Source organism: Cryptotermes secundus, unplaced genomic scaffold (assembly GCF_002891405.2).
Source record: "Cryptotermes secundus unplaced genomic scaffold, Csec_1.0 scaffold33, whole genome shotgun sequence".
Taxonomy (NCBI): Eukaryota; Metazoa; Arthropoda; class Insecta; order Blattodea; family Kalotermitidae; genus Cryptotermes; species Cryptotermes secundus.
The window spans coordinates 1270726-1287250 of NW_019727088.1; the positions used below are offsets into that span (position 1 = coordinate 1270726).

At 38.7% G+C, this 16525-nt stretch overlaps 1 protein-coding gene across 5 annotated transcripts in view; it reads left to right on the forward strand.

Moving 5' to 3' along the window:
• The window catches only part of LOC111864268 (protein draper), a 100456-nt gene that overhangs the window by 70982 nt on the left and 12949 nt on the right, over positions 1 to 16525 (forward strand). For 4 of the 5 annotated variants that reach the window (XM_023851392.2, XM_023851394.2, XM_023851393.2 and 1 more), the window contains exons 8-12: positions 889 to 1100; positions 4958 to 5124; positions 6264 to 6392; positions 11187 to 11294; positions 14761 to 15132. In XM_023851392.2, coding sequence (XP_023707160.1) covers positions 889 to 1100; positions 4958 to 5124; positions 6264 to 6392; positions 11187 to 11294; positions 14761 to 15132 — 988 coding nt within the window. The remainder of the gene's footprint in view (positions 1 to 888; positions 1101 to 4957; positions 5125 to 6263; positions 6393 to 11186; positions 11295 to 14760; positions 15133 to 16525) is intronic. The other variant, XM_023851396.2, reaches the window with a different exon arrangement.

Below are 16525 nucleotides of genomic sequence, written 5' to 3' on the forward strand. Positions count from 1 at the left end.
CCCCCCCCCAAATAATAAAATTAATCACGGGAAGAGAGCCGCTAGGGAAATCACCTCTGTGTTATGAAGTGATAAAGTAATAATGATGAAGGCAGTTATATGTAGTTTTTCCATATATGGGTCTGAAACATGGGAGGTTAACAAAGGTAATAAAGCCAAGCTTAACGCTTTAGAGACTGATTATTGGAGAAGCTCTTTTGGGGCATCAAGATCTCAGAGAACCAGAAGTTACTAAAGACGATAATAGGAGTGGAAGGATCACTCACTGAAACTGTCAAGTATAAGGGGTTTGTATGTTACAGACACTTGCAGAGGATGAAGGAAAGTTTGTAGTCAAAGAAGATATATAATTGGATGCTGGCAGAGAGGAACAGGAAGCGTAGACCAAAGTGAAGTGAATAGACATGTAAAGGAATCCGTGGTACACAGAGGACATCAAGGAGATCTGTATGCCAAAATGCTGTGGAAATAGGAAGTGTGAAGCAACAACTGCTCAAATCCCATACCCACGTACACACACTTATAGCGTGTACAGTGGCACATTTTATCAATATTTTTAAATAGCTTGTCATGTAAAAGTGATCATAATGTTTGGTATTTTACTTTGTTAAATTTTGTAACTTCTAATCAAAGCGTTTTATGAGATTAACACATGAAGTTTATATTGGGCTTCACATTAGGTAACCATTCTGTTTAACCAAAAATGGTCTGAGAGCATCACTATTGAGCATTTGTTTGGTTGAAGTTATCAGTATAAAATTTAATTACAGATCATTGGGAGCACTGGTGTTCTGTCATACACAGGCAGATGGCAGATGTCATATCCCGTTAAGTTACTTCCTGCACTGATCATACCTTAAAGACACTGATTGTTGTTATTTTTTACAGTGTCTGCAGTCATGCCCAGAAGGAAAGTTTGGTGCCAACTGTTCCAACAACTGTACCTGCAAGAATGGAGCAACGTGCGATCCTGTGAATGGAACTTGCACTTGCACACAGGGGTGGAAGGGACGTAACTGCTCCACACGGGCTTGTCCTGATGGACTCTTTGGGCCCACATGCTCATCAGTGTGCCAGTGTATTGTTGATAATACAGATATGTGAGTTTTAGAATGTTGCAGTGTGATTTTACTTATGTATTTAAAACCTCTGAGTGAGGCAGTAATTTATTGGCCTGGCTGTCTGTAGAGTCACATTAAACGTCATACTTTTACACTCTTTTTACTAGGCAAGTGCAAGAGTTACTGTTTCTGTTCAGGGTGTGATTACTAGGGACCCGATTTTAATGCAAATGCCTATTTCTTTCTTGCAACCAGAAAGTATGCTCGTTTGGATATATGTATGAATTACTTCATTTCTTAAATTTTGGACATGGTTTGATGGTGCTTATAAATGCATATTTTGCCTGTTTTATGAATAAGCATCATATTTTCAAAGATCTCTATATATACTGCATATTTCCTTTTTAAAATGTTTATCATATATATTTTTTAATTTTATGTTCAAATTTTCAGTCATGGTATACAATTTGTCATTTCCGTATTAGAATATGTTGCATATTTGACTCAACATTTTGTCATGATTCATGTTTCTGATGCAATACCCAGGATGGGACTTCCCCCATCCCTCTACTCGTAACTTGCCTCATCCGCGTACCATCAAAGTGGCCGTGAAGAGATTAGTCAGAAGCGTTCACATGTAGCCACTATCAACGTAATACTATTCAACCGATAAGGGACTTCACTTATTTATTTACGAAGTCTCCATGAGGTTCGTTACGCTTCTTCATTTGAAGCTGGGGGCCATTCACATTAGTGGTGACTAGTCTGTAGTTAAGTTTGTTTAGCTTTCTGTAGTCATGCTGAAAGTGAAAGTAAGTCAGAAAACTGAATTATAGCTGTATCAGCGGGAGTTTGAGGGAGATATGATAATTACGCACAACAGAATTCTTTATTGCTGAGCGTGTGAGAAAACGGTTGTGAAAAACGCTTTCAGTGCTTCAGAATTTGAACACTAATATACACAAAGAGAATATTAAAATTAAATCCACGAAAAGTACTCCTGTTCAAAAATTGCTTAGTGAATTTTCTAATAATAGTTTTGCACAGTTTTTATTTGCTTTATGCGAAGCCTTATTAGTGGCAGATATTCTTCTGTGGAAACTAACCAGTCCTACTCTGAGAAACTTCATAGAGAAGTATACACAGTGCAAAGTGCCAGATGAATCTACTGTGCGCAAAAATTACGTGAAGCAGTGTTACGATCTTACAATTGAAAGCATTAGAGATAAGATTCAAGATAATTTTGTGTGAGTATCAATCTACAAAACACAAGATTGTGAGGGATGGTTTATTGCAAATTGTATAGTTGGATCCCTTAATAAGAATGAACAATCTACCCCATATCTTCTTGTGGTAGAGCAATTTGAAACCACAAATAGCTCCGCAGTTTCCAAATTTGTTATCAATTCCATGAATTTACTATGGCCGAATGGCAATCAGTATGAGCACGTATTGCTCTTTGTGACTGATGCTGCAAGTTATATGATGAAAGCTGGTACTGCTCTTAAGAATCAAGACAAAAATGGAAATTTTCTGTTCTAAACCAATTTTATTTTCACCATATTCACAATTTATAGCACCCACTATTTTTCACAGTGCGCTAAGGCATACAACTTATTCCTTTTAATATTAGGTCCCTTTTTGATGAAAAGTTTTAATCATTGCTTGTAAAAAATTATGTTTTAAGGCCATGTCATTTTTCAGTATGGGTAGAAAGGGGGGGGGAAGACAGATCTTGTTGACCAGTTGACTTACACTAGCATTGCCAGTCAACACATTTCTGAACAAAGCAAACGTAATTATTCCAAAGTCTCAAAGTTTGAGACTGAATGACAGATGTTCAATCAAGATTTTTTTCTGTTCAGTTTAAAAAGATTCAGCTTTCACATGGCTACACTTCATTACGTCTGGCAAATGAAGCTCTGTATGCACTCTTAGTCCCTATTTTTGGGGTTCTGTAATTTGTTTAAACCCCCCTTACTCTTAAGTATGTCAGGGTTTGAGTCGTGATAGGGTCAAGAATTTTCTCCACATGGTCCAGACCAGTTTTGGGTTCCACCCAGCTTCCTATCCAATCAGTACTGAGGGCTCTCTCCCCAAGGGTAAAGCAGCCATGGTGTGAAACTGATAACTTACCTCCAGCTAGTTCCAAGGTCAAGAAAAGGTGGATCTGTACATCCACACCCTACACCTCCATGGTGTATTGCTTAATTAAGCTCAGGGACAACTTCAGCGTTTTTCACACTATACAGAATCGAAGTGCAAATACATGAAAGCCTCCGCAAAGCAAAAATACTGATTTTCATTCACTTATCTTTGAATTGAAGTTATAAAACAGAAAGATTGTGACATCACATAACTTTTCTAATGATCACCATGGCACCAGATAGAACTTACTTGATGCATTAAACAGATTTCAAGCAGAAGAAACAGCAGTTGGCATTTAGCAATTACATTTATAAGCTTCCCGGACATTATTTTTGTAATTATAGCTGTGCCCATTTTCTTATACAGTAACCATGTTTTTAGAAATATTAAGTTAAATTTGACCTTGAGATAAAGTATTGCTTGCGGTAGATTTATACAGATAAAAAATTAATTGTGAATGACTTCCTTTATTGTACAAAGTGCTGTTGGAAAGTTCCTGGACTAGGTCAAAAAAGAAATGCTGGCTTAACTTAATTTTGGCTGCCATCTCCTTCGAAATAGTCTCCTTGGGAATGTATGCAGTGATCCTGTCGTATTTTTTTTTTACACATCAGAAGCACCGTGGAAGTCATTTTCCTTAATGCTATCGAGTACTGCTTGTGATTCCCTTTAGATGTCAGACACTGTTTCCAAATGTCCTGTCAGTTTCATTTTCAATTTGGGAAACAAAGCAAAATCATGGGGCTAAGTCCAGCGAGTAGGGAGGGTGGGTAATGATAACCATGTTGCTGTTAGTCACAAACTGTGTGGTTTTCAGGGACGTGTGGGTGGGTACATTGTTGTGATGAAGAAGCAGCGAAGCGTATGTTCAGATTTTCTGCGAAGATCTCCTGGCAAACTCATAACTGATCCTAACAGTGTCTGTGAGCTCATGGATTGTTCGGCAGTGGTATTCGTTAGGCCGCACCATAACTCAAGCGGTTAGTCGCTGGCTTCCCACTGCGGCAGCCTGGGTTCTGTCGCGGGTCTGGTCAAGTGGGATTTGTGGTGGACAAAGTGGCACTGGGGTAGGTTTTCTCCGAGCACTTCGGTTTCCCCTGCCAATCTTCATTCCACCAAATTCTCCATTATAATCACCTGGGGCAGGTATAATAGGCCAATCAGTGGCCACCGTGCCAAGTGGACTGAGCTGAACTCCACCCCCCACTAAGCAAATTAAAAAAAAGTCTTCGTTGTCATCTTCGACTGACACTTGACCGGCCTTGAAATGTGAATGCCAATCAAAAATCGCTGTGCAGCTTGAAGAATGTTCTCCAAAAGCCTCGCGAAGCATTTCAAGGGTTTTGAAGCAGATGTGTCACGCAAACCTTGATGCAGACATTGCTCAATTTTGCCATCCATCACAGTCAAAGCGAAACCCGAAGTCAAGAAAGCACTCATGTAAAAACAATGCATGTTCACAGCGCGTTGTCATATGGCAGACCAATGCAGTAGGCTTGCAGAAGTGTGACCTTGGCTTCCATTCTTATCTTCTTTCACAATAATAGTCCAGGGACTTTCTGATACCACCTATACCATATGTAATTGAACTGAATCTGTTAAATGATTAGGAAGAGGAAAAAATATGGATGAGATGGGCAGATGCATGAAAACTTAGGTATGATGCACTGCAGCTCTTAATTTCTTACAACAGGGTGACAGTATTGAAATGTATAGGTCCTGCTTCATGTTGCCTCCCTGCATTGCAGGTGTCATCCCTGGACAGGAGAGTGTGAGTGCAAGCCTGGCTGGGATGGGAAGATATGCTCACGTCCCTGCCCATTCTACACATATGGAAAGGGTTGCCGTGACCACTGCAGTTGTAAGAATGATGCCCAATGTTCACCAGTCAATGGAACGTGCATCTGTGCAGCAGGTATGCAGCTAACTGACATGTATGCCAAAACTGAATAGAACTAGGGATTATTTCTGGTAAATCTCATACTGTGTCATGTAACAGTGTTTTGACAGGGACTGAGAATTTTGAACATTCTAGGGAGAAGTTTTGTTGGTGTGAATGTTAATTTCGTACTCTAGGGAGGGAACAGAGATTGAGAATTCTGGAACAGTGTATGAGAGTGTGGACCAAAAAGATACAAAGTGACAGGGGAATGGAGAACATCATGCATAGAACTACTTTGTAATTTGTGCTGATCACCTCATACAGTATGCGTCAAAATATGCAATACTGAAACTCGCGCATCTCGAACACGCATGTGCGTTTGTCGACGGGGTATAGCTCCAGCCGCACTTGTTCCCAGTAGTGAAAAGGAAGTTGTGTTGTGCAGTTGTTGAAAATGGGTCTCTTGACAGAGGAAGAAGTATTCATAGTTGAGTATTATTTCTGCTCATATGGAAGTGGTCGCCAGACAACGCGCATCCTTGGTTTTGAATGACCAGATGTTATTGTTCAGAAACCGCTGCATAGTACACGTGTGACTATATGGTGTGCCATCTCAGCACATGGTATATTGGGCCCCTATTTCATTGAGGTTGAGGAAGGCAGTGGTCTTACTGTCACCCAAGAATGCTACAGGGACATGGTGTTTGAACCATTTCTTCAGGATTTGAGAAGGTTCTGTCGTGCAAGGGGCCTTTACATGAATAGAGAGTGGTATCAACAGACATCTTTTCATTTCAGTACTCTACATTTTGGTGCATACTGTATTATTGGTGTGATGAAATTAAGAATGACGTGATAGATTGGCCATGCAACACCGATATGGAGACATGAAGTACACAATAATTTTGGTTGGAAGAGACTATCAGGGACCATTAAGGTACAGTAGGCCAATCAGTGGCCGCCATGCCGAGTGGACCAAGCCGGACTCCACCCTGCACTAAGCAAATTAATCAGGGACCATTATATGAGAAGATGATGTTAAAGTGGATTCAAATTTCCCTCAGATGAAATTGGTTAAGTTGATTAGGGCTGGGTCCAGTGATGATCTTGCATCTTTCAGTTTTGTTACTAAATATATACATTATTGTGCATTGTGCTTCTATGGCTTACAGGTTACAGGGGCACAGACTGCAGTGAGTTGTGTCCGAGTGGCACATTTGGTGAAGACTGTGCTCAAAGGTGTAACTGTAAGAATGGTGCCAAGTGCTCCAGTGAGAATGGGCGTTGTAATTGCACATCAGGTGAGCTAAAGGTTGTGCCAAGCTGGCGTAGGATTTAATCAGAGGAGACTCTGAGTGTGATTTACATCTCGCTGAAGAGAGATTGCTTTATAACATTTTCTCACTACATTAACTTGGATACGCTTCCATTCCGTAGCATGTTTTGTCTTCTGGCAAGCAAGAGGTGTTTTGCAGTTTGGCAACACTGGTCACGTGTTTGCTGTGCATTTGTTCTGGTTACACATATTTTTTAACCTTCTAGTGCATGAAGAAGTCAGTGAATTTCCCTCCAATGTGTGGAGGTAGTCCTGTATTTTTACCTGCACTCCCTCACAATGAACTCTGTAAATTGTTGATATACTTGTAGTATGCTCCAGAAATGTGTATGACAATTAGCAGTATGTTAGGAGGTCTTCCTTGGGGCGTTGCTTGTGGATAAGTTGCTGATCAGTCAGTTGCACTTCTGATCCATCACTTTTGATCCAGCCTAATGCCATACAAAGGTAGCATTGTCATATAGATGCATCTGTGACTTTGTGGGTGGATTGTCTGAATTGAGTCAGATCCCGAAGATACTGTTACAGGACATGGAAAATTATGCAGGGTGTTTCTAAAAAAACTCCAGTTTTAAGTGCATATAACTACCTAACTGCATAGCAGACCTTGCTGTATTTGGTGCCTCTGAATCTAGTAGTAATGGGAGAATGTGCTGCCCATGGGGACAACATCCTGAAAGTGATCAAGATGTCATACTCTGTAGAACAGCATATGTTTAGTATTATCGTGATTCTGCAAAAATTCTTAAGTGAAATTTGAACGCAGGAAAGCACCAAGGCAGGCCTGCAAAAAAAAAAAAAAAGCTTAGGTAACAAGTTTTAAACGAGTTAAAGCATGCTCAACAATAAGAAGCTCAGCTTTGGAGCATCATCAACATACTGGGCAGTTCAAGGTGTGAAACTGTTTCCTTACAAAATTCAAATCAAAATTCAAATGCATCGAGCCTGTCATGGATCCGATGAAGCCAAGAGAGGTAACTTCAAGGTGTTTTAAGGACAGCCCAGTGGTACCACAAAGCATGTCGTTTAATGATGAGGCCAGTTTTCATTTGAATGGATATTTGAACAAGCAGAATATATATGTATTTGTGGGCCAGTGGACACCTCCATAACATGATGAAAACACACACCCAGAAAAATGAATGGTGTGGTGTGTTCTATTAGTAAGTGGATGGGCCTGTTCTTTTGACATTACTGTGACTGGTGTCCATTACCTCCATGCCCATCAAGAAGAATTTCTTCCATTTCTCCAAGGAATGGGTGTCAGTTCTGGAGAAACTTTTTTTTTTGACAAGATGGGCTCAGCCACACACTGCAAATGCATTTTTGAATGTGCTCAGTGAGTATTTTGATGATAGAATATTGTCTAATCATTTCCTCAGACGGTTCAGATGTGGGTGCTTGTGGCCACCAAACTCTTCAGATCTTCACACATGCAGTTATTTCTTTTGAGCCTTCTGAAAGACACAGCCAATAAAAAGAAGCTGTGCACTATCAGAGAACTGAAACAAAACATTTTGGCAACAATGATCATTGTCCTGGAACAAAGTGTGGATGCGTTTGTGGAAAATTTCCATTGTCTAGTGCAGATGGTCATAGACCCTGATGGTGCATATATTGAAAATGCATATATGTGACTGTCTTTCAAGACTTCTGAGCTCAGACACACTGAAAGCTGTTATGTTTACTATGTTGTTACATAGTTATATTCAATTAAAAGTGGAGCATCTTTTCAGAAAGAGCCAGTATTTGTCAGTTAGAGAAGAACTCTTATCAGGACCACAGCTGTTGATCTTTACCATAATCATACGATTGTATTAATGATATTGATGTCTTCTGACATCTTAAGCAATAAATATAAAATTTTTACTACCTGGCAGCAGAACAGGTGAGAAAGAAAATGGCGCTGCTTAGAGGTAAGAGAGAATTGTCTTGCATGTTAGGCTTCTCACTGCATCTGTTTGTTTTTTTTTGACAGTGACAGTTTGTTATGTCTCCCATATTACGCAGTAGTTGGCTGAGGAAAGCTGCCTGTATTCAGTAAGCTTACCTCTAAAGCACTTTGCATTTAGGTAACTCATGTTTCTATTTTCCTCAGTCATGTTCTTGTTGCTTCTCAAGAAAGAGAAGTAAGAAGATAGCAGAATTAGGGGATTCACAATTTATAGAGCCTCTTAATCCACATTTGTGCAAAAGTTAACAGCATATGTAAATTCATTACATTTTATTTTGTGAGGTACATGATCTTTGTTAATGTGTTCATAATGGTGAGTTTACTGCTTGAAATGGGAGAAAACAGATACTGACACTCTTCTGCCTTGCTGAAACATTGATACACATTGTATACAGAAATGGAAACATTCCTCTAAAATACCACAATGCAGTCATTTTTCTGAAAGAAGAATGCACAGGTATTAATATTTCATTAATTATATCAGTCCTTGCATGGCATTTTACATATTCCTCCCCTTCCATGAGAAAGTTTTCTTTCACATGATTTTTATTTTGTTTTCATTTGAAGCAGCTCTTCTTTTGCTTCTCTATACTTCTGCACACACATTGTAGCATTAAAATGACAGGACAATTAATCATACAATACAACAAAATCTTAAAGTCTAGCCTTCCANTGGTGAGTTTACTGCTTGAAATGGGAGAAAACAGATACTGACACTCTTCTGCCTTGCTGAAACATTGATACACATTGTATACAGAAATGGAAACATTCCTCTAAAATACCACAATGCAGTCATTTTTCTGAAAGAAGAATGCACAGGTATTAATATTTCATTAATTATGTCAGTCCTTGCATGGCATTTTACATATTCCTCCCCTTCCATGAGAAAATTTTTCTTTCACATGATTTTTATTTTGTTTTCATTTGAAGCAGCTGTTCTTTTGCTTCTCTATGCTTCTGCACACACATTGTAGCATTAATATGACAGAACAATTAATCATACAATACAACAAAATCTTAAAGTCTAGCCTTCCATGGAACTGAATTGTAAAGTATTCTATCATGCATTCAAATTCAGCCACGAATAGACAAACAAAATTAAATATATCTGTGAGTGGGATAGCAACCAGTCACCAAAAGACAGGAATAAAACCATCTCCCAAAATGTTCTCTATATTAAGTATACCTCAGACAGTGGACAGTTCGTAACGCAGTTTGTGTGTCCTCATGCAACCTAAGAGAATCACTCCATTGTCCTTACAAGATGTTAGCATGTAACAGAAAAGATACCTCCAAATCAAGTAAAACTGCTGAGAAATGTCATCCTGATATGTTCCTATATGAATAGTGATGGAGCAATTCTTTTAGCAGGACCTAGCTTTTGAATGATATGGTAAACAAGCAGCATAACCAGTCGTGATCCAACAGTCACTAAATGTGGTGTTCCACTGCACACCATCCCTGCCAGAATCTCTCAGTGGTCATGCTTTCTTCTTGATGAACAGACAGAATTTATTTATGAATGGCATTGTGATGTAATGCATGACTAATGCTTCATTATGTGTTTATTCCCCACCTCGAGGTTTGCATGCTTACCCCGTTTGCCCCTGTATTCATGTGGCACAAATTTTAAATAGCAGTACAGTACCTGTACCATATTCACTTTTCTCACAAATGTAAATTTAAACCCAATATCAAGTATGGTCATTAATGCTTATGGCTTTTATACTGTCAGCATTTATCAGGTTCAGGTTATGTCATTCTTGGCTAGGAGAGTTTGTTTCATTTAACATGAAGTGCCCTAAAGAGTGCCCTTCAGTTACATACAGCTAAATGTCTGTTATATAGAATCTTTCATAATATTAAACCATGTTGCACACATTGTATTTAAGTTATTGCCAAATTGAGAAGTCTTTTCAAAATGTTGTGAACGTTAATTAAGGAAACATATTCTGATACTAATTTAAGTAACTAATTAGTTAACAGATTAACTTCTTAACCAATTCATTAACAGCCTTTATGGCATTAGAACTGACTTGTTCAATAGCACTGTAGAAATAGTTTCTCCCAGTGAACTTCAGAGTCCATGTGCCCCACCAAACACTATTGTTAGGTATAGTTCCAAGTTGAGTTCTCAAGCTTGAAACAACTCTCCAAGTAGGTCTTTCTTGGTCTTCCTTAGTCCCTCCAGCAACTGCTATGACATAAATAAGCCACAACTACTTTCTTCCACATCCTTTCCAATTCATAATTTGCACCATTTGCTGTTATGTAACCTGAGCAGGTAAAGAACATTTTTAAATAACCAAAGAATGATTCTTTCTTCCTTTAGCCTTACTTATGTCCAGCCCATCATAAATCTTGAATTGACTAGTCATACGTTCTCCCCTTGCTTCTTGGGTCAAAATAAATATTTCTTCAATTTGTAGTTTTTTGTAAGAGGAACGGGACTGTGTTTCAGAACCATACAAATGGGTGGGGGTTCTGCTACAGTGTTTAAAAATTAATGAAAATGATCCAGAGATGACAAGTGTTTTACAGATGTGACAGATGTCACCTCAACCAAGGCAAAGTAGATCTTGCATGTATTACTCATCCAATAGAGACTGCTGTCACCATATATTCTTAGGTTGGCAACATGTGGCTTGTGCTGTGAGACATTATTTTGGTTTGCAGACTGATTATATTCTGCCTATCTTATTATTACTTTTCCATTTTATATTTGTTTTCTTTTTATTTATTTACTTATTTTGGCTTTACTTGTTGATGTTTGTGAGAAGCACATGGGGGAATGTTGTCTCGCAGGTTGGGAAGGTCAGCAGTGCGACCGACCTTGCAATGAGAAATTCTACGGCCGGGATTGCAACTCACCATGCAGGTGTCTCAACAACGCAGCGTGCAACCCCCAGAATGGTGTGTGTTTTATTTTCTTAACATTTTTGTTCTGCCTTATTCAGGTGGTGGCATTTCTGGGCTGTCTGTAATATACCAGCACCCAGCTTCAGTGGGGCCTCAGCTTCATAATTCTTTTATTCTGCTTTTGTGGGAACCTGCTGATGCTTTGGGTTATCTCGGGTTATCTCTGGTAATTTACATTGACTGGAATAGTACATTTGTTTGCAAAATTTTCACAACTGCCCCCCCCCCCACACACAATAACTTTTACCGCTAAAAGTTTGAGGGGATAAACTGCATAAATAGGACTGGATTTACACATGGAGTTGAACTTAGGATTGAGAAAGGCAGTATCACAAGCAACTTAATTTCTATAGAGAGTACTTGCTGTTTTATGGGATGTGATACCATTTAGTCTGTTAGTAGTTTACTGATGTTTTGGCGGAAGATATTGCTTCCATCTACATGGTGGAAGAAGGAGCCAAGCAGCAAGCACTCTACTTGCTGCTTGCATTGCTTCATTTTAACAAAGACATTGTGTGTTTTGTATGTACTCTTTTTCCCTTTATACAAATAAAAAGTACATAAATTATTGGAAGAAAATAAGCATCCATATATTTTTATCTCAAAATAGTGATAGCATATTTGTTTGAGGCACTATGCTACAAGCTGGAAGGTTGGATTGCACTATGGCCCTAGATTCGACTCAGCCTCTAAGAGAAATGGGTACCAGGAATCTTCCTGGGGGGGCTAAAGGGCAACCGGTGCATAAGGCTGACAACCTTACTGCCATCTGTTAGCTAATTGTCTAGAGAAAATGTGAGAGCCTCAGTGCTTCACAACCCTTTGGGCCTTCACGGCCTGTTACAGGGATAGCTTTACCTTTCATAAATTGTGAAAATGTGGTAATTTCCACAGTTTTGCAGCCGACATAGTATGTTAGTGAAAGTAAATCTGACCGTTATTAGGCATGAGTTCTACACCTTAGTGACATTTTATTGTGCGCTCACAGGAGAAGAACCCTGGTAAGATGATCAACAGCTTTTATACAGGCTGTCACAGTCCAGACACTGTGGCGTTTCACTTTGTTTACAATATTTTCCCACCATAAGGAATTAAGTTATTAGAAAACAAATTCAGTATACCTGAAACTCATTGTACAGACTATGTGAAGTAGAGAAATCAGACACACTTTATGCAACTATTCTTTTACAGACACTTTAAATTTGTCTCTTAGCAGTGTAGAGGCTAATTGTTTCTGGCAAGTTTTTACATAAAGAAATCATTCAATTTTTTTTTAATTTATGTGTATAAATAAAAATAAATGAAAAAACAATTGAATATATTTATATATATATAAATGTAAATAAATTAGAAAACAATTGAATGATTTCTTTATGTAAAAACTTGCCAGAAACGATTAGCCTCTACACAGCTAAGAGACAGTTTAGAGTGTCTGTAAGAGAATAGTTGCATAAAGTGTCAGTGTGCACTGTATTGATCTCATATCCATCTCTTTGGATTCCCTGCTCATTTATAATGCCTGGTGAAAGGAGCAGACGTCTGATTGTGACTGCTTTATTTAATGCCTGACATAGCATCAAGTATAAGTATTGTTCATGAATGGTGAATTGGGGAGGATGAGAGAGGAAGCAGTTGTGAAATATTTCATGATACTAAGATGTTTGGAACAGCATGAGGAAAACCATTGAGCCTAAGACCACCCATATGTAAAGCTGGAGTGGTGCCACTCACTGTGACATTCAGTGGCAAACATCTCTGTCAGCAGTGGTGATAAATACAAGTGTTCATTTTTTGTAGCAGGTACATAAGTGCTTTACTATATCACAAATTAAAGAAAAATTTTGATTGCATTTTTTATGCAAGTATGAGGTTTCTTAAAAGTGGCACTGAAAGAGTTAAAGTGACAGATCCAATGAAATGTTAGTCCGAATAGCAGAGCAGAAGATATGACAGTTGTGCTAAGCACAGTTTAAATGTAACAGTATGCTAGGACCTCTATATTTAGCTGATTCTAAAGGGAAAGAAATTAAGATCTTGCTTCATTCCAAATGGACTTGAAATGCATTACAGGTAGGGTCTCTTGGTTTGTATTTTACTGTGTGATCTTTCCGCTTACTTTCATGTGCATGTCAGTGTTCTTATGTTATGGAGCTAAGGAATGATGTTTGTTCATTTAGAAGTAGGGAGCAGGGATAAACAGGGATATATTTGTGCTTCATACTTCACACTTTACAATTACATATAGTATCTCTCAGAACTGAATCATTGATCCAGACTATTACATGTCATGTGACTTTCCTCAAAACTGCCTTTTTACCTTATTCTGCATTTAACTGAATAAATTAGTGAGCTGTGTGTTATTAACATCTGACAGTTAAGCTGAATGTTGAAATATGCTTCAGTAACAATTGAGGTTCTTAAATACCTAAATATGTTGTTATCCTCTGATTCTCAAGGCCTATAATACTGGTGTCTTCATGTCAGGTAATATTCAGAGGTACATGTAATATTTATACAAGAAAAGCAGTGTACATTCAGGCAGTATAACATGGAGTCTGGTTGTCATTAAAGTCTACATTTTCTTTTAAGTGCCATGGTATAACATGCAGTTAATGAGATAAACATAAAACTTTATGCTAAGGCCTTCAGTTATGTTAGTAACTCTGACTGGGGGAAATTTTCTATCATAATACTGTGCATCCTGTTGTGTGTCATAAATAAGATATAAAGTATAGAATATACCATCTACACAACAATGATCAGTATTCAGTTTTCTAAATTGTGTTACTTCCACTAGAGTTACTAATGCAAAATTGCATGAAGACTCATTCACCAAAGGGCACACGGTAGCATAGTTGGTTGAGGCACTAGGCTACAAGCCGGAAGGTCACAGGTTCAAGTCCTGATGAGGTCATTGTATTTTTTTTCAATTGATCTAATCCTTCCAGCCGTACTATGGCCCTGGGATCGACTCAGGCTCTAACAGAAATGAGTACTAGGAATTAATTAAATAATTTTCCTGGGGAGTAAAGTGCGGCCGGCGCGTAAGGCTGACGGCCTCTTACAGGGATAGCTTTACTTAACCTCACCGCCATCTGTAAGCTGATTGTCTATATAATGTGGGACCCTTAACGCCTCACAACCCTATGGGCCTTCATGGCCTGTTACAGGAGTACCTTTACTTACTTTATTCATTCACCAAGATCACTGCTGATATGGATTCACATGAAGATGGACAGTAGCACATTCCCATAGTGTATGCAGCATGAATTCAGTACGTTTAACCCTTCGGTTGTTTGTCATAGTGTCGTACATTACTCTGAAACTATCCACTGTTGCAATTCCATGAGGAAGTTATTTATTTTAGATCAGTATATATAGAAATGACTAGGCTGATAAAAATAATTTAAAATGTAGACATGGACTTGCACTCTATTGAGAGTTGTGTTTTTGTTTTAAGGGACATGCACATGTGCACCAGGCTACATGGGTGAGTTGTGTGAGCGGAAGTGTGAGTCTGGATGGTTTGGACTGGAGTGCAGCCTCGTGTGCAACTGTCATGATGACAACAGCATTGGCTGTGACCCTGTGACTGGTGCATGTCTGTGTAAGCCAGACTGGGGTGGGGTCCAGTGTGAGACACGCTGTCCACCGGGACACTATGGGAAGGACTGCAGCAGTGTATGTGAATGTCAAAATAACAGCTCATGTGATCCAGTGACTGGACAGTGTGCCTGTGCACGTGGCTGGGAGGGAGAAGACTGTAGCAGCCCTTGTAAACAGGGATACTATGGACTTGGCTGCAAGGAGAAGTGTCCTGACATGATATACGGTAAGGGAACTGTATCAATACTGGAAGTTAGTTCAGCGATATTTTAGTAATACTGATAAATATGTTGTAGTATGTTGATATATACATATGTTTACTGACTTTTGCTGTGTAGTTCCCAAATGAACATCCGTTCTTGCATATAAACTTCGACTGATAGCTTGATTCATCATCATCATCATCATCAGTAATCTGTCAGACGACAGGTCCACAGTCTCTTCCAAAACAATTCCTCCACTTAATGCGATCTAGAGCTTTCTCCTTCAAATGACAGTATCCTCTTCTGTCCCCAAGGTCATCCAGCATCTTCTTACGTCTTCTTCCTCGTCTTCTTGTCACTTCTATCCACCCCTCTATCTTTCCTTCAATAACTTCTTTTAGAAGGCAGTTTCTGCGTAAAACATGACCAATCCAATTAGCCTTCCATTTTCTTATTTTGTGTAGGATATTCCTCTGCTCACTGACTCTAATTAACACTTCTTCATTTCTCACATAATTGGTCCAACTGATCTTCTCCATCCTTCTCCAACACCACATTTCAAAACTTTCCAGATTTAGCTTCATTACCTTATTTTTTTAACTCTTGATGTTACATGGCATTGACAGATGGATCAATGATTGAAATCTTGATGAAATTAACTCACTGACTTGTCAGGACTGGAAGAAGTATACATTTCATCAGATGAGTTTAAGATATTGAGCCAGGATATCTTGAGTGAAGCACTGCATTTCAGTCTGCACTAGCCTGGAATATCCATGGTGGAATGGTCAAAGGGTTAATCTGGATGCAGGTAGCTAATTTTAGTGATGCTGAGTCTGTAATCAACAGTGAGAATATTTTGTTCAGTAACAAAGAGTGTTTGACGTGTAGGAGTTCGATCCCGTGCCAAGTTGATTATGAGAATAATTTGTTTAATAACAAAACTCTGTCCAATGTGAAGAAGATAGATTCTGTTTTAATACTAATAATGAAACTGGTGATTTTGTAAGTAGTGTAAATACATATAGTATATGTTCCCTAAATGTTTATGTACACTGCAATCCTAAAATCATTTAGGTATGTGGATAAATGAAGGAGTGTTTGTTGTGTTGTAAAATGCTGCTCTTTTTTAAGAGGATCTGGGAGCAGGAAGTAGTATGAGCAGCCATGTAGCTCAGTATGTTAAGACTGTATGCTGCCATTTACCTTTTACTACAAAGGAAACCAATTACCAGCATCTGTTTTCATCTGAGGAGGGATCGACATGTGTGCAGCCAGTATGTTTCATGTCTGTTGTGTTTATTGCTTAAGCCTCCAGATGTGATTTTCTCAGTATTTTTGCTTGAACCAGTAAGTTTGTCAAGGCACACACTTTTATTGCAACTTTTTTTTTTTGTAATTGTGTTTTCATTTGTC